The sequence below is a fragment of the Dufourea novaeangliae genome, unplaced genomic scaffold (genome assembly GCF_001272555.1).
Source record: "Dufourea novaeangliae isolate 0120121106 unplaced genomic scaffold, ASM127255v1 scaffold168, whole genome shotgun sequence".
In the NCBI taxonomy this organism is placed as follows: domain Eukaryota; kingdom Metazoa; phylum Arthropoda; class Insecta; order Hymenoptera; family Halictidae; genus Dufourea; species Dufourea novaeangliae.
Window position 1 is genome coordinate 706,476 of NW_015374062.1, and position 18,852 is coordinate 725,327.

An 18,852-nucleotide genomic window follows, 5' to 3' on the forward strand; every position below is an offset into this window, starting at 1 on the left:
CGTGGAACACGGAAAATACGTGTTACACTATTTAATCCTTCGTAACGTCGTGTAACGTTCGACGATAGAAAGTTATCGTTGAATCGCTGTACGCTACTGAATATTCTATGGCAACGGGAGATCGTGTTAGCGAATTATCTGATTCGAGAATGTATGTACCTACTTACGGGGGCCAGCACCCACTGTCAATGAACGCTTTCAGTCGTCGATGGCAGTTTGTTACGTTTCAAATCGTATTTCGTCGACTTTTTATCGGACACGAGAATATGCACCGATTCCGTAACAGGTTGCTGGAATATTTCAAACGGAAGCTGATGACGTCTTCCGTTGCCCAGTTAAATCTGTTGTAGACTCTACTTATTGTTAGCGCGCATAACCCCTTAAGGGTGCGTACCAATGTAAAACCCTGTAAAAACGGATGTTTTAGGATTTTTAAAAAGAAAAAGTATAACGCATTGAGTACGCTATTAGTCTGGGATTGCGTTGGTAAATACTTTACGTGGATTCTCGTGAAATGGCAATAATCGGATTTGACGATACTCGGCTTGCGTTCCCGCCAAAACTTCCCGGAAAATGTTCTAATTGATGGATTCGCGGTGATCGAACATCGTGGTATTATACGCCGATAAACGAGACGTCGCCAGGCGTCATCGAACTGCAACGAGCTTCGGTGAAACACGCAAACGTCGATCGTCGTGAGCGATCGTTTTCGCGTCTTCGATCATTTTTCACATCTTTTCAAGAATTTTTATCACTTTCGTTTCGTGTTAATCCACGATCACGTGCACTTCCATTTAAAATTGTGAAAACCATCCGTGAATGATTACACATACAGTGGGTAAAGTAAGCATTGGCACGCCTTTTAAAACAGAACAACTTTTTTTAAATTGGACCAAGTGATCTTAGTTTTGTTTGTGAAGTTAGAAAGATTGGTTTACTACATGATGTGTAAAAAGATTTGGAAAAAGTTGCACTTGGTTGGAATCGCGACGAAAATAGTAAAGGTTGCTGTTTCAAATTTTTTATCAGGGACTTTAATGGAAATTTAATAAATACATTTCGAAGATTTATGTTAGTTATGTACATACTGAAAATTTTATCGAAATTTGTTAACGTTGCTGTGAGATACAAACGGTTAAAAATGTTGAAAATTGCAGTTTTTCGCGGCCGGCGGAGTAACTCGCGATTTACTGTTCGTGTGACGGAAGTCATATCCATTTATTAGTACACAGTACTAATTTTAGTTTATTTTCACTTGTTTGAAGATTGTTAAAAAAAGTATAATATTGCTCTTTGACAATATTAAAATAACAGGACTGCGGATGTTCGTACAAATTGAAATTTCAAAGGTAAATTACCGAAATCGAATGATCAGCAAATGCTGATATTCTTCTCATTGGTCTTATCAAATTGAAAATAAATTAATTAGGTTATTAAACGTTCTCAAAATGTCTGTTTTATTATGTTTTGCACAATCGAATACTCTGCAAATATATTAAATCCGCAGTTGAATAAAAACAGTGACGATGTGCAAAAAAAACTATTCAAAAAATGGTTTGTAAACTCAACTTTGAACAATTGAACCAACACATTAAGCTTTTGCACTGGTGTGCCATGCCCTTCAAATTTGACACGGACTTTTTTGCACACCTTGTCTTTGTTTCACGGTGAACAGTACACAAAGACCCTTGAAGCAAAGTTATTTAACAAAAAATTTAGGAAGAATGAATGAGTGTTATACGTACTTTGAGCAGTGAGGTCACCAGACTCGTCCTGTATGTTAACGGGTGAGATTTTCACTGACCTTGGGGGGCCCTGAAGGCTAAGGGGCCCGGGCCCCCCGGCAGTGCCCATCCTCTGCATTGCCGCACCCCCGATTTCCATCGCTCTTCCAGCCCTTCGCACCTCCTTCGACGATTTTCGAGCAATTTTGAAGCCTTCGCGCCAAGTACGACCGCCGGTCGTACTTACCTTTCCTTAATAATTCGACGAAACTGTGATCTCGATTGAGAACAACACTTTTTTCCTTAGTCCTTAACGAAGTTCCACAAAACCGAACCGAGTACAATTACAAAACTAACAAAACAGTCACTATTTTCAGTCTCAACGAAATGTCATACGAAATTTGTAAAAATTATCTCAAACTACTCACTGACTCGAATCCTCGATCGAGATACATATTTTTCAACCACGTGCGACATACTTCGTCAAGAATTTTGATAAGGAATTTTTTCAATGTTCGTCAAACTTGTTTCTCCTACGTTTCCACGGTTCACTGACAGTCACTCTTAGAATTTCACAGCGACGAATGCATCTATGGTCCCTTTCCAACACTCACAATCGACGGCCCCGTGAACATTACTTGTACACTGGTACTCCGAAGTTCACAATGGAAGCAAAGAAGTTCTTCGAAACTTTTAGAATTTCTGGCGTCGCTGATCCGTCAATTTTATGCTTCTTGCTGCTCGTACATCCTGCTCGCCGCACTAATTTCGTTCGAACTATGCTCATCGTAGGTATCGAGATTTCTAAGCATCCGTCCACCACACGCGAATATGCACAGTGTCAGCAGGTTGCACACTTCCGACGACGGTTCACCGGAACTCACGCCATTTTGCGGTCTTCCGGACGGCCGTCGTCCTCCGCGAGTAGTCCTCTTACCGACGTTTCGCGACACGGGTAAAAACTTACATTCGAAGTATATTTTCTTCGGCGAATTTCCCGATGGAAAATGTACTCAATCTTAAATTCTTAGGCAAAGTCCTGTCACATTAATCCAACTTCTCGAGAGTTATTCGCGCACGATATCCTTGCACAACATTCACGAAACATCAAAATTGTTCACGACTGTTCCAAAGTAACTTAAAACCACTTTTTCAGCAGTTTCGAATCGATCCTCCGCGTTCTTTCCATGTGTCCGTGCAGATCACAAGTCGAGAAGGATTTTGTGATCCCCTATTCCAACCGGTTCGTCCCAACGCTCATTTTCCATCGATCAGTACACCTCGCGATCCGAGCCCCGAACACGGTCACCGTGGTTTTCCGACGGAGGGGAGGCGTTTAGGATAAACGGAGCGCACCTGGACAGTTCGATCAGCGCGATCCGTGACCCTGGTCTCGGATTCCTGGACACACAAACACCATCCGTCACCCGAAAGAAGCGTCGAAAGTCGCGCGCGTTTACGATTTTTCCCTTATCACTCGCGGGGCGGGAGCGGCGGTGGTTGATCGTAGTGGTAACAAATAAAAAAAAAAAAAAAGTAACCGAGGGAAAAAGGGGGTGGAAAGGAGAGAGGGAAAGGGTTCGAGGAGGAGAGAGAGAAGGAAAGAGAGGAAAAAGAGAGAAAGAGAGGACACACGTTACACGGCACAACACACCAACGAGACTGACGGCGCGGGGCCCTGGGAGGCACTGACTGCCGGTCAGGCTCCTATAGAACCCAACCTAACCACCCGAAGCTTCCTCCCCCACCTCCACCATCGGGGTCGACCTTTTCGACCCCACTCCTGGGGCCGGTTCCACCACCCCGAGCCGGCCGAGCCACGTCCTATCCGGTGGCGAGGATTCGAGGCTCGATTCCACACCGACGTCGAACCATTCGTTCTCCCGGTGGAGTCGACTCTGTCGCTTCCACGCCTCCTGGGGGCAGCTGTGGGACACTTGGCCGGCTCGAGCCGCCAACAAAATGGCCGACAGACCTAATCGATTCGTACCGTACCCTCTCCTCCTCTTTCATCTCGCCTCTTTCTCTCCTCGAATTTTCCTCCCTCTCTATCACGCCTCCTAACCGTCTACATCAGCGCGGCTCACAGCCGATTCTCAAGCTCGCGATCACCTCTTTGACTCGGCCTCCGTCTGCTCAATACCGATGGTACAGCCACCGAAAGATGTTACGCGTTCCACCGTGAGCTGGTTAAATCAGTCCCACGACTCGTTCGTCCATCTCATTCGCGATTTTTTCCCTTGGTTCTCCGTCGAACGCGCGCGCGCGCGCGCGCGCGCGATGCCTCGTTCGACGGTTATGCATCCGGAGAACCTGTTGTCGGGTTCGTCGTCGGTTTGCTTTCTTTCTTTTTTTCGAATTCCCTTTTGTTTAATGTATTCCATGCTTTATTGATTCGCCGCGCTTCGAGTTACGCCGAACGCTTTGTCTCCTTTGGCTCTTGAACACACGCAGCATTTATATACGCTAGTGCCACGGTTCGGATCTTTATGGATTTAATTTACCGATGTCTCCTCTGTGAGTCCGATCGAGTTTCTTTGTTGGATGAAGATGATGACGCTTCTTTGGGGTTTCTTTGGGAACTATTATTTTTGGCGATCTAGGGTATTGGAAATAGTTTTATAGAATCAGTTCTTAATGCACTTGGCCTTTTCTGCTCGAGAAATATTTCGATTGCTGCGTTTAATTATTTAGTATGTCATTGCGAAAGGGAATGGTAAGAATATGTACGAGTTATTTGGGTTTGAAGGAATATTTTAGATTTTACTTCTTTAATAGATATTTCTATGGGTTTTTTGCAATTAGTTTGCACTTTTATTAAATCTCTACGCTTGTCTGTTAATGTTCCTATGAGAATTTATTTAAGTAAAATTTTTTATTGAAAATTTTGCCGTTCTTTACTTATTCATCGGATCCTGTGGTCTGTAAGACTCTCAGACAGTTATATATTCCATATTCTCTTTTTTCAGCAAACTTGTATCTTGTCAGGTATTTTTTAACTTTTCCCTTAATATATTAATCACGACAAATGATTTTTAATAGTATGTTTTTTCGTATAAAAATCAATAAAGAAGAGAAAAAATTCCGTTATTATCGGATGAAAGCTTGTTGAAAATGGAAATGGGTGCATTTTTTAATCGCAGTGTTCTATACAAAGCTTTGTTCTCTGCGACGGAGAATAATCCCCGCGTTCTCGGTAATCGTTTAAACGAATCAGCTTGCAATTAAGCAGTCGATCAATTTATCGGCCCCTGGGAATGAACATTGTGACCGGCCAAAACACGATAATACAGTTTTTACGAAAATAACCGCTGTTTCGCCTCGACGAGACAACCGGATGCTCCAAAATGGAATACTCGCAACCAGAATAAGACACGAATACACAAACGAATACTGATTCTACTTTTTTAATTCTACCTGGACATGATTGACAGCTGGGCGACGAAAATTTGAAACAGACGCGAATAGATGAAATATTAACGCTGTGAAGTCCAGACGATGTAACCAGTGAGTACGTCAAATTGATGTAGAAACGATTCAGGAAAATCAATTGAATTACGAGAACGATGAAGCTAATTAATTCAATAATGTGCATCTCTGTAGAAGCTTTTTAATGGACTTTGATGTCACGGGAAAACATTTTCCAATGACAACAGAAGCGGCCACCTTCTTTCTTATGTGAGATGGAATAGAATCAATCGATCGATTTGTTGGGGTAACTTTGAGCTACATCCCTTGTTTATTTTGCTCGGAAGCTACTTCAGCGGTTTAGAGTTAACTTCAAATTATCTAGGTCGGTTATTTTTCTATCAAAGAATTCGATGATTGAGGATCTGGTCAGAAATACAGACTTAGTGTTTTATGAAAATAGGAATCACATGAACAGTATTTCATTCGTGAGAAGCTAGGAAATAAAATAAAAATTTTGTCGAATGTTTATTAAAGTATTATACTGTAGATAATAATGAACCTTAGAGGCAGAATGCAATACATAGTTCTTATATAAACTAAAGAATTGCACACTAGAATAGATTTAGTGTCGATTAGTAAATTTCACAATATCATCGAATTATTGTTCACGAGAAAGCTATTGGAACGATGATTTTGTTCGATGACAATGGTCACCTTATTTTGTATTTTGAACACTGCATTAGATACAACGCGGATTTCGACGTAGTTGAAGCAGAAATTCCTCCATGAATAAACGCGAAAGAAAGTTGCGCAAAAAGAGCAACCTCGAAGTGGTCAAGCGTGACATGTCGTCCAAAAGAGGACAATCTTTTGCGGTTCACCGATCGAGCATTAGCTAATCCAGGTTGCTCCAATACGTTCAACCATGAGCAATTCTTGGCGCATTGAACCCATTCATTCTCGGGAACTGCTCATTTCCTTTCTTCCCTTCCCTATTCATTCTTGTGCAATTTTTGCAATGTAGTTATATGCATTATGTTAAAGAAACAAGGTTTCAATCTTGTACTCAAAAAGAAGTGTAAGAAATACTTAAATAAAATATTATTCTCTCGCACTAAAACTACCAGCGTTGAATATAGGTATACTAAATTAAATTGTATAATATATAATACAATATAACATAATATAGTTATAATTTACCCATTAATTTTATTCGAGTGTCACTAATTTACACAGAAAAAATTTCAACAGTTGTCAACATAGAGAAATTTAGTTCCTTTGTTAAAGGCCTGATTCCACTCAAAGGAACTGAGAAACTTATTTATTGTAATTTTTACTATCATTATCATTCTATAAATCAATTACATATATTTTCTTATATTATACTGTATTAAGTATATTGTATTATATTATTATATCCTTCCATTCGTTCACATAAACTATAAATTTATAAAATCCCGATTTTAATTATCATATTATATCTTTTGTGCTATCCATTTTCAGACATATCGTTCCACGTATCAAACTCTAAACAACGAGAAGTATCCAAAACCGTTCACAGTTGAACACAAAAGCTTCTCAACACCTTTTCGAAACTGGAAAAGAATCGATGTCACATGCAACAAACATGAAGAAAGTGCAACAAAAACGACGATCACAAGTTCACCGCGGACGTAAAAACATGTTCTGACCGTGTGCAAAACGTTAATCCCTTCCAATGTCACGCTGGACACCTGAGGAACGTCACGCTTTTCTCGCGAAATTTCGTTTGAAATGGGGTCTGACGACATGTCACCGCGTACAGCGTTCGTTTCAAAGTTTGGACGTAACTTCGAGCCTGAATTTAGCGGGGAAGAATAATAATACTGAGCCTCGAATAGGTTTCATTCAACTCACCTTCATTGGTAGATTCGCCGATCTCTATGCAAATTCGCATTCCCGTGAACTAATTTATAACGACAGAAAAAATTTTTATTTAAGTCTGCTTTATATATATGCCAATTGTAAACATGTGTATAGTCTGTCAGTTATTTGTCAGTTTTGGGAAAAATTTGGAATAAATTTTACAAGAATAACATTATATAAAAATATTTCAGCAACAGAGAAGTGTCGCATATTTTATTTCAGAGTTACAATCTATATTTTTTAATTCATAGTACATCCTTGTTTACTCATTTTTTTTACAGTTTCTTTTCATTTTTAAATTAATTGCATTGCGTTAGTTATAAATATATAATTTCAATTGTTGTAGTCAAAAAACCTGCTCCCGTTTACATTTATTTTCGAAGTTATTTTTTAATACAGAACATTCTAGCGATCTAAAGGAATAATCATCTGACGGGGCAAAAGGCTACTTAATTGGGTAGATGCTATCAAATTTTCCAGTCGAAGTAGTGTAATTTTTTTACAAGTTTCATAAAACGTAACGAAATGCCTTGTACTTATTCATACGTTCGGTTGGCAATTCTCAAAAAAAAAAAACGTCGAGTAACGTGTTTAGAAAATACATACATACAATCAACACCTGGAAAATAGTACCTCTTCGTCGAATCAAACGACTTTTCCTTCGACCAGTGAAAATGCAACGAAGACACTGTGCTGGAAACTCCACGAACTTTTCGAACGATCCAATACATTTCCACCAGTTTCGATCGAAACTGTCTATCTATAAATTTAGATACACCTCGGCATATTTATAACTGAGAAAAATCTATCCACATTTATGACTGTTGCCCCTTTTGTTTTGATCGGCTGGTATCTGCCAACTGATTTAGGCACACCCTGTATATTTATAAGTGTACGTACGCCTCACCCATATATAATGCTCCTTTGTGAAGTGTTACCATCGGTGGAGAAGGAGGAAGAGGATGAAGAGGAGGCCTCTTAAGCGGCTCAGCGCGTAGGAGCGTGTACGAGCGAGAAGCCGACAAAGCTATCAGCGCCGAATGCATCCCGGGCAGATGCTCCCTTTGCTGTGCACTTCTGTCTCCCTTCCTCTGTCCGTCCCTCTCTTTCCCACTCTTTCTTCCTCCCTCTCTCTATCTGGCTGCTCGAGTGTCGAAGCCATGTGAACCCTGCGTAATAATTCACCGGTCCTTCGTACTGCATGTAAACTCCGAAACGTTAGAAGTGGAAGAACGGTCATTTCAGCACGCCCCCGGCCCGGTTCGATGGAGTAATTTTCACCCCCGTCGAAAAATACGAAGAGGTTGTTCCCCAATTGGCCCTTCGAATTTTTAACGGTCTCGAGAGAAGTTTCTTCGTTAAAAAGAGCTTGAAATGTCGAAATGTGAAAATTCGGCAGAAATTGTGTGTACAGGGTGTTCCAAAATAGGTGTGTGTCCTTGAAAGGGATGATTCTGGGGGGGATTTGAAACAACTTTTTTCTTAGCGAAAAAATTCTCCGAGCCATTGTTAACGAGATATTGACGAAATACCCCGAGCAATCATATCTCTAACAATAACGAAGATATTCCAGGTGGTCAGAATTACTGGTCTACCCTGTATATAGCTACATTAATAAATAATGGGATTATTACAGGTCCTAATATCCATCGGTTAGATTACATTCTACGAAAAAAGGCTAGTGTTTGGGTACTTTTCAGCGGTAGCGTGAGCGTTTAGGATCCTTTAGAATCCGAATTAACATACCTTTGGCCTCCTCGGGACATGTGGTTTCATGTTTGCTATCATTCCGAAATAAGAAACGCAAAGATAAAACATGACGGAATTATGAGGACCCGAGTAGATTCGAAGTTTCACGATTTTCTCGCGTGCGATTGTAGAAAAATTATGGCGCGGTCTCTTTGAATTTATTGGCGCGCGGCATGAATAACCAAATTTTCTAGCCAGCTATGCGTCGTTAGATTTAATTGGCCCAGGTGATTAAATTCACTTGCGTCTAAACCCTTATCACTCTTCATGGGTTTACGAAAGTTAAGTAAAAAGAACGTATTACGATATATTCGTTTATATATTACCTCGGCATAAAGCATCCAAATAAATAACTTTGACGAAAATTGGAAAGCGTCCCCGCCTGTTTGTGAAAGAAATAGAATTCATGATTTCACATTATTTGCATGGAATAATAACCCGGTATGACAGATATTCCCTTTAAGCAGTTAATTTGTAAGGAAATAACCAATTTTTCAGAAATACGAAAGAAACATTTATTTTTGTAAAGTTTTTTAAAGTCTGAAAATTTGATTTTCTTACGGCAAACTACAGGAAAATAAATATTTTGACGAAACCCTTTGAAAGTAGAAAATCGTACAAATATATCTATTTATATTTTTTATTTAAAGTTGAAAATGTTCTAATAGTTTGTAATAACTACTTTCGTATATTCGTGATATCTTCATTACCTGTTTTGCATTTGTTTCATATCGTTTCATATCATTTCATTCATAGGTCACTGCAAAAGTTTTAATGGATTTTGCTCTGGAAGAGTAGACTAATAATTTAAATTAGAATTTAATAACAATTTATTGAAATACACAACGATTCTTTTATAACATACCTTTGTACTTTTGATAGAAATTTTTAATTCTAATAGACAAACTTTTCAAATAATATTATTATTTACATTTATACAACGAAATTATATTAATGTCACATAGTTTATCAATTTTTGTCAAATTTTGGTCTGAACAGCAATTTACTGCAATATTACCATAATTGTCCATCGTTTCCAGAAAACCATGGCAATCGTATCATCTGCAGAAAATCCATCAAAACTTTTTGCACCGGCCCAATATTTCGTGCTCCATCTCGATAAAACTACACTCACGATCATTACTAATATCGATATTCGGTATTCGAAGCGATTGAACAAACGTCCATTTCGTTGACGACGAAATCAGAGCAGTACGGTGCGACTCGTGGGCGATTATGTCCGCGAGAAAACAAGAAAAAACACCGGGTGGCGCCTTGTGCCCGTGCAGAAGAGCTCACCGAGACATTCATCGCTCCAGGAAACCAAATCCTACCTACTTAAGCGGCTCAGAAAGGCTCCTGGTTCAGGCAGTCGGGAATATGGAGGTCAATCGGTTGCTCCAGGCGCCTAGGCGCGGAAGAAAGCCTTAATCCGTCATAGATTTTGTGCCTCTCTTTCCCCTCTCGCTTTTCTCGCTTCCAGGAGACGAAACTTCTCTTTCTTCTCCTTCTCACCCTCGTTATGGTTCCCCGTAAATTTTGTCGTGTCGTATCGACTGCTCTACTTATTCTATTGCACAAATCTGGGAACTTTTGTTCAAACTTTGTATCGGTTTTTTAATTAATCGAAATTCTCAGAAACGACAGGAATTCTGTACTCATCGAAATTGTACATTTATTGTAATAATTCAATATTAATACCAGGGACGTAATATGTATTTCACTTCGAATCAAAGAGAACGAATAATATTCATGTTTGCTGATTCGATTTTGAAATCGTCAACAGGAGTTTGACTTTATGTTATACCGCAAAGGGATAAATAGCCGCAGATTGGTAATATCGTTAACAAATGAATAACAATTTTGCGTAATATTCAGCAAACATATTACGTATTTTGGATCTATCACGACCGAAAGTGGTCTTGGTACTCGAGGAACAGCCGGACACCCAAGAGGGAAGGCGGTTGTACCGTGGAAAAATCATCGATAAATCCGTACTAATGAGGGTAACCGTAGGAGGGCTAAGGTCAGGTAGCATTGTAAATTCCAGGTTGCCTTAAAATGTACCCGCAATGTTGTGATTTCGAAAACCTACGGTACCCAAATAATCGTCGCATGGATCGCTGTCCGAAACAGAAAATGTATCGCGGCCATAATAAACGGAGCTACGTTTTGATTTTCCGTACAAATAATCAAGTTTGCGATGTTAATAATGCCGGGACAAATAAACGTAATCGCTGGACAAATTTAACAATTATCGGCACGCGGTATTTGTTTTCTCCGTCGCTTGCAGCTGCCGCTGTTCATCTGGTTTATTTGATGAATTGATAATTTTCTATGTTTCGCGTTTGATCGTTGGAAGTCTGTCCCTCGTAAGAGGAACATTCAATGTTTGATTACTTATAATAACGAATGGTATGCAATATCACTGACATTTCTGTTTTCCCTTATTCCAATTGATACCGAGGGCTGAACTTTGTTTGGTACAAAGGAATTCCTTCTCGTTGTAGAAAAGGTGTTTAATTGATTTATCTTATTTATAAAAACACTGTGTTTTATGAGAGATTTTTTTGAAATATTACATCTAACAACAACGAACAGACACCGAAACGTTTCGATAACCTCATCACCGTTTCGATATTTTCGTAAAGTAAAATCAGGTAATACCTACATCCCTGTTGAATGAAAATTTTTGTCTATTTTTTGAAGAAACGCAATAATGACACTTAGGACTTTAACTGTGTTTGCAGACAGTTGAGGTACTTACATGGGTTTGGACGTGTCTTTTGCAGCGATGTATCCTCAAGCACTTACTCATGTGTGTGTGTAAAACAATAGTGAGGCGTTTTGTCAACCGAGGCCCATTACGTAAATATTTAAATAGACTGTCAATTTTCTTGATCTCTATATAAATAAACGAAGTTTATTATATTCAATATAGTGACACTTGCATTTCAGTTAAAAACGTGTAGAATCTTACTTTGTCTAGACATATTCGTATAATGTCCAGTGTAAAATCAAGTGCTCGTACTAAAACGGCCATTTCACGTGCAACAACCTAATAGAAAAACAAAATCTATATATAAAATACGCATGAAATCTTGAAATCAACAGACAGTACTACCTACATTAACAATTCGACTGCCACGTCACCCATATTCGAATAGCACAATAACGAAACCTTAACCTTTAAACAAGCTCAGTTAAAATCTTCTATTAAGCAAGAAAACTAAGGGCCCACCTTTAAGTGAGAAATCAAGAAGTTTAGTATCGGAAGACTGACTGTTCTATTATCCGAAAATCCCTTTACCGAACACTCGTGTCTTCTTATTATGTAGTTCCTATGCTAAAGGCTCTATTGTTAACTGTTTCACATACCTGAGCAACACTGTTTGCAGGACTATCGGTATGCACCCTTTTATCATCTTGTCCTGGGACTGGAAAACTTGTCCCTCGGCCACGTCCGTCCCCACGTGGCCAGCAAAAAGCGAGACCGGTGGAGAAATCGTGACCTTGTTTACGATTGACATTCAGCGTGCTGAAAGTCCTTCCTCGCGACGAAAAGTGTACCCAGGCTACCTGAGGGGTCGAAGACGAACAGGATACGCGTCATAAAGCATGGCGCCAGGCGCAACGATGCGTACTTAAGCGTTTACCGAACGCAGGCCGGTAGCAGGCTTCGGCACTTATTGCCCCGGTCTGGGTTAGCCGAAGGCCCCAGGACCCTCCGCAATCCCCGTTGCCTAATATCACAATGAAAGCCGAGGTGAGGACTCTCTCACAGTCAATCGATAGTTTTTTTCTTTTTCGTTCATTTTCCTCGGCGGCCCCGTATTGTCGTAAATCTGGGAAATGCATATCGGCCGTCGTAAACTGCGGCTAATGAGATAGACTTTACGGGGGATATGGCGGTCGGCTGCGATAAAAGTCCTGAGTTCTCGACCAATGAACGAACTGTGATAGACTCGGCGGATTGTTTCAGGCGTACGCGAATTTTCTGGGTTTTATTTGGGAATGAAAGGGAAGGGGATTATTGTGGGGTTGAGGTGTAAATAATTGTCGTCGTGGATTGATTGTAAATTCACTAAAGAATAATGAAATGGTAATGGTATTGGAAGGTGTTTCGGTTGAATAAGTATCGTTCAATTCGCGAATGGGGAAAAATTTGTAATTGAACATGTTGACTGTCGTAATTTCTGCTGTTGTAATGTATAGTTATATCAATTGTTTTATTGTTGGAAATAATGAATTATTTTTCTGAGAAACTTTTGTATTACATTTTATATTTTGTTGACACATTATTGCATTCTAAGTAGGTACCTATATTCTTCAGTATGTACGCATAATTAAAAGAATAAGGTAGGTCGTTGGAAGAATATAAAGCAAAGGTATTGTTTTTTTATTTTTTGAATCTTATGCATACTCTTCAAGCAATAAACACTGCCACGTTGTTATTGATAAATCGTTAATATAATATTATTTAAATTTTAGGAAACTGCAAGTAAAGTTGTACATGTTACCAAGCAAAATGCAAATCCACTATCATTAACCATCGGAAAGAACAGGTCGGATTTTGGAGATGTAAAGATAATATCGATTCAATCTATTCCCAGAATGTAATTAGGGCAGAAGAGTTGCGAATGACTAGCTTAGAAAGGTACAGTACGCAAGAAGCTTAAGAGCTTAAGAAAATCGCCCTAACAGTTCGAATGGAAATTATGCGAACTAAATATTATCTTAAAGATTTACAATAATTTAAAGATCCCTTTGTACAAAAGGAATGCTGTTAATACTGAAACTGTTATGTAAATTCACTACTTTACGTCTGATAGAACACATACAAACTTAGAATTATTGGAATAATACACAGTGAAAAACGGCAGAATCTAAGGGTGTCGTTCTGACCTTTAAACAGTTAATGAGATTAAATAATTGTTCGACAAATGTCGACTCAATCGTAAAGAAGTATTATTTTATTATAAAAACTAAAATTTCCAGGTTCAAACAATTAAAAATTGACGAAATACTTTTTTTATCTTTCATTCGTTATTCAAAACCTTTTATCTAGATAATGAATTTGCCCATCTCTGCTTCTTATTCGCATACAATCTACACCAATTGCAGAAAATCCACAGTTCCATCGTCGAACGTAGGAGCAACAAGCCGCCGTTCTCAAGAAAACGCAGCCTCACCAAACAACCTCGAATTCCAGCCGATCGCAGCTGACCCCGGCACCGGCCACGTTATTGTCAAAATTATAACAGACGTCGTGCCGAACCGCGCGCTCAAAGTGGAGTAATACAGCGTGAGCGGTGGCCCCCGGGTATACGTTGTGTGAGGCGCTCTCTCACCGATTCGCCGTGGGCCACAAGTGTAGGACGAGTGGTAAAGCATCGGCGCACTCTACACTTCGCCGCGCCGTTATCTCGGCACCATCTAGCCGGGCTAAAAGCTTCTCCCCATCAACTCCCTTCTTCGGCCGCCTTCCCTACGGTCCCCGTGTGCCCACCTTCTTCTCCCCGGTTCCTCGGCGACGCCGTGTGTCCCAATTTTTTTACAGCCCGCCCGGACGGAACTTCCCGAAAACGCCGCGACGAACTGCTTAACATCTTGTTATACCCGTGTCCTCCGGCATTTTATATAGATTCCTTCGGCGTCACCTATTCGCTCCACCTCTCTCTCCTCCTCAACGCCCCCGATCGATCCTCCTTGCTCCGTCGCCGGCCGGACGCCCTCCCTCCGCCTCTTGTTTCGCCAGTAATAAATGTTCCTAGCGGCGTTCAACGATGAAAAATGAAAAGGGAACGTCGGAATCCGAGCCACCGTTCGCGCATCTTTTTTTCTCGCGTTGGACTGGGTTTCTGGGCCTGCGTATCGAAACTTGGGAAATTATAGACTCATCTTGATTATTGTCTAGCTTGTTCTCCACGATTATTGTCCAGGCGTTGTCCCCACCAATGGAGGGGAGAGACCGTGGAACCTCTCGAGCGTATACTTTGTTGGCCCTCTGCTTTTGTTGCCGAGACTCCGGCTTCGGGAAACAGAAAAGGAATTTACGAGGGTCTGAAGCATTTTTTCCTATGTGATTATTGTCCCGGCGCGGACCTGTGTTTCGGACGATAATCGCGAGGAGGCTGTATCGCGGGCTTGAATTGGTACAGAGTGTTCAAACGAGTGAGAAGAAAGAAATTTTTGATAGTGTTGAATGGGGAAGTGTTTTTCTTTATTGTAGAAATATACGTTTTAGTATAACTTCTGAGTCATCTGTAGTAAGAATTACTAATAACTTTGTACCAGCGTATACTAAAAACTTAATGGGTACATGAAGTCATTTTTATACACGTAAACCTTTGTTCTTGGTAGACTGCAGTATTTATGCAAATATGTCCTTTTATAAAATAATTTTCAAAAATTGAATTAAAATACAACAGAGGTGCCTTGACTCGATGTCGTACATTTTTTTCTTGTTATTTCAATGGTAAGAGATCTAAGCTGCATTTTTATATGAAATGGCAAGATTAAAAAGCTTTCGCGGACTGATCCCATTCCCTTGAAATGTTCATACCTAATGCTCTTCGAAGATAATGCGATATAATAACAGTGAAGTATTTCACCTTTCAAGAATAGTCGCTGTGTTTCACAATTTATGTAATAATATTATGACATTTTAATCAGTAAAAATAAAGCGATAGTTTCAAGTAACGCTTAATTCTAACCAGTCACTTAAGTGCGACAATGAAAGATAAATTTCATGAAAATTATTTTATATTTACAGTGGTAGATTTACATATTCCGTTATGTATAACGTGTAATAATATACTATAATATGCAATGTACAATAAATTAATGGTCAACATAAATTCTGACAAAAATATCCTTATGAGGACAATAATTATAAAATAACGAATCTTAAATTTTTACGAGTTTGGTAGTTCTAGTATAAAAAATGAGTAGTAAGAACTGCAGTATGTGCCAACAAACGCAAATCTTCCTAGTCTTTCAGAAACAATGTAAATTTCATCGAACAAACTTCATTCTACTCAATCACAAAACAATAATTAAGCTCAGCTTAAAACGTTCTCTAGCCAGCTTCAAAGTTTCACCTCGATGTATTCGTCCACGTATCGACACCCCTCCTGAAAAAAGGTCCTCTCCCTTTTCCTACGCGTGCAAAATGAAGGGTTCACGGCAGAAGGCGGTCGTAGTGAAAGACGATCGGTCGAAGGACCTCGGCTGGATCGAATCCTGTGGCCACGGGGGATGGGCCTCCCCTGAAGTTACCGGGAACCCTGTGTTGCAGGTATGTACAGAGGTGCACGCGTGTACACGCGTGCGTACTTCGATATTCCGAGGACGGCGGAAGGGGTGGGTGGACTGGTATTTACTCTATAAGCGATAGACTTGCGCAGACGGGGTTTATCGATCAGTCGCTTCCAGGCCCGCTTAAACCAGCGACTCACGCCCGAGGATAATAATTCATGGCTCCAATGGCGATCGTCGAACGGGAATTCCGATGGAAACATTATGATTTCGTACCAATAACTACTAAATAGGCACTTTGGATATGACAATAATTACATTTAAATTGGTGAGAAAGTTAGGAAGACCGGGCCTAGATGTTCCATTTTTTTATTTCTTACTTTTTATTCTTTTTTATATTCCGTATTCAATACCATTAATGACTACCACTTACGGTACATTACTAGACCGCTACTTCATATAATTGAACCGAAACTATGACTTTGAAAGAAGTCATTTCGAAGGTTGTGACGTCTTGGATCAATGTGCCCCGAAACGGGGATTGTTGTTACATGGTACATAAGGGGCAAGTTGATACAACAACGTTTTGGAAGACAGGTTAATCATGAGTAACAAAATTTGGAATTTTTGATTCGAGAAAAATTAATTTAAGCAAAATGAATCGCCTGTAAAAGTCTGTTTTACTCTCAAATAGCCAATAATTAATTGAGAACCGTTATTCTGCTTATACTTCTCAACAATATTATAACAACACTCACATTATAAAACAAAACATATCTAGATTCAAAAGCATAAAACAAGCTTGTTAGGGTATAACAATATTTTTAAATAGTAGAAAATGCAAAACATTACATATTTCGAGATAAAGAAAAGTGAACTCATAACTAGACTGCAGATTTTATGCATTTGTACCCTACAGGTCTTTGTGAAATATAATGAAGGCCAAAATTCTCGTTAAATGCAACGAGTTTTCTGTTTCCTTTGAGCCCAATAAGATACTTAAAGGAAGAAAGAAATTCCTACTATTATTTTTGTCTTTATAAGCAATCTTCTACCAATGTGATTTTGCATAAAGAAAACGACTCATATTATATCATTACCTTCAATAGGCAAGTGAAAATGATCCACCTCGGTTGTGTAGAAATCGTCAGTATTGCGAGAATGAAAGAAGAAAGAAAAGGTAGCTTTTACCTGTGAATCTGAGTCAATGGTCAACAAATAGACCGAGGGTTGGGGAGATGACTCTGGGAAGCGTGGTGTGTCACCCGGTATATAACGGGGCACTCGTAGAGGCTGCTTGCCAGGCAGATGAATGGACCAGCGGCACGGGATCTTTGATGTAGGGTAGGATGCCACTCTTCTCTCGAGGATCTCTAGCCCTGTCTAGCGAAGGTAACACCTGCATTCTGCGGAAATAATACCTTAACGCCGCACAGACCGTCCTACGAGACTCAACCGGGCGTTTCTATTTTTGATTCTGTACGCGATCGCGCCTCTTAAATTTACCTACAGGGGGAATCTATCAGTTTGATCTCGGGCCTCCTCACGACTGTGGGAAGAATCGAACGATAGAGATGGAAATGATAGTCTTGCTAAACACAACAGAATTTCGATTATCGAAACGCTCTATTAATCGAACATTCTTTCATCGGAATGTTCTATTATCCGAACAAAGGGGAAAAGTTTTCAGCCTCTCATAAAGTTGGTTTTTATCCGAAGATGAGAATGATATTATGTATAATATGTGCAGTTTTTGAAAATCCTGATTTTTGCTTGTAGGGAATGAAGAAGAAAATATGTATTCGAAAGTTTCAATAGTTACTTAAAACATATTGAATAAATATATAATCTTAATATAGAATTATTCTATATTAATCTTAAATATAGAATTAAATACATCGTAATTCCATGAAGGTTAAACGTTCTTAAATTTCTTACATCTGTACTTTTGCTTTTTAATATTGAGCCACTAATCAAATATTATCATTCCAATAATGTTCTGGTGAATACGTTCTTTTACTCCGAATACTTCATTAACTACTTATGTAATGAATCACTGCAAATTTATTCAAGTAAATTAAGGAGTAATAAAAGATTGAGAGGTAAGTTATAATTGATTGGATAAAAGAGGATAACAATGGTCAGCAGAATCAAAATATCTTTCGCTTCCTGTTACAGACAATTTTAATTTTATTTCGGTAATTAAACTGTCTCGCTCTTTAGGATTGCATCATTGTAATTAGGAAGTTCCATTAACGAGAGATAAATTAATGAGATAAATCGAACCGCGTCAAGGTGTAGTCTCCGGAGAATGTCGTCCAAAAAGTAAATAGTATATTATGAAAGCAGCATGAAATTAAAATTTCCGGTCGAAATCGTCAGGTTGAAAAAACTGCACGTCAAATTACTTCGTACAAAAAGTCGCCGTTCGGATGTTTTAAAGAACGATAATGAAGTACTTGATAAACTGAAAGCTTTTAGTTACAAAGAATCGACAACAATAATTAAATGTTTGGCGTTATGTTAAAAACATATGCAAAAGGTCAAAATTAAACACCGGAAGATACTTTCCTATTATAAACTATTTGAAATATGATTTCTATACTGAAAATGATCTCTTGAAATTTGGAGCGTATCGATTAAGCGGTTTTCGTTTTTTTTTTGTTGGAAGCCCTAGCATTGGCAACAAAAACGAAGGGGTAAGTCAACCCCAAGTGGTGGGAATAACACGTGGACAATAATCGTGTAGAGCAAGCTAGACGATAATCGAGAGAAGTCTGTACATGTAAAATAAATCCTTCTT

General features: G+C 39.3%; 1 protein-coding gene across 1 annotated transcript in view; it reads right to left on the reverse strand.

Annotated features, from left to right (window-relative positions):
* Positions 1–1,958, reverse strand: part of LOC107190251 (insulin gene enhancer protein ISL-1) — a 36,486-nt gene extending 34,528 nt beyond the window's left edge. Inside the window, exon 1 of the mRNA XM_015579026.1 lies at positions 1,746–1,958. Within this exon, the coding sequence (XP_015434512.1) occupies positions 1,746–1,884 (139 nt within the window). The 5' untranslated portion in view covers positions 1,885–1,958. The remainder of the gene's footprint in view (positions 1–1,745) is intronic.
* Positions 1,959–18,852: the final 16,894 nt, after the last annotated feature.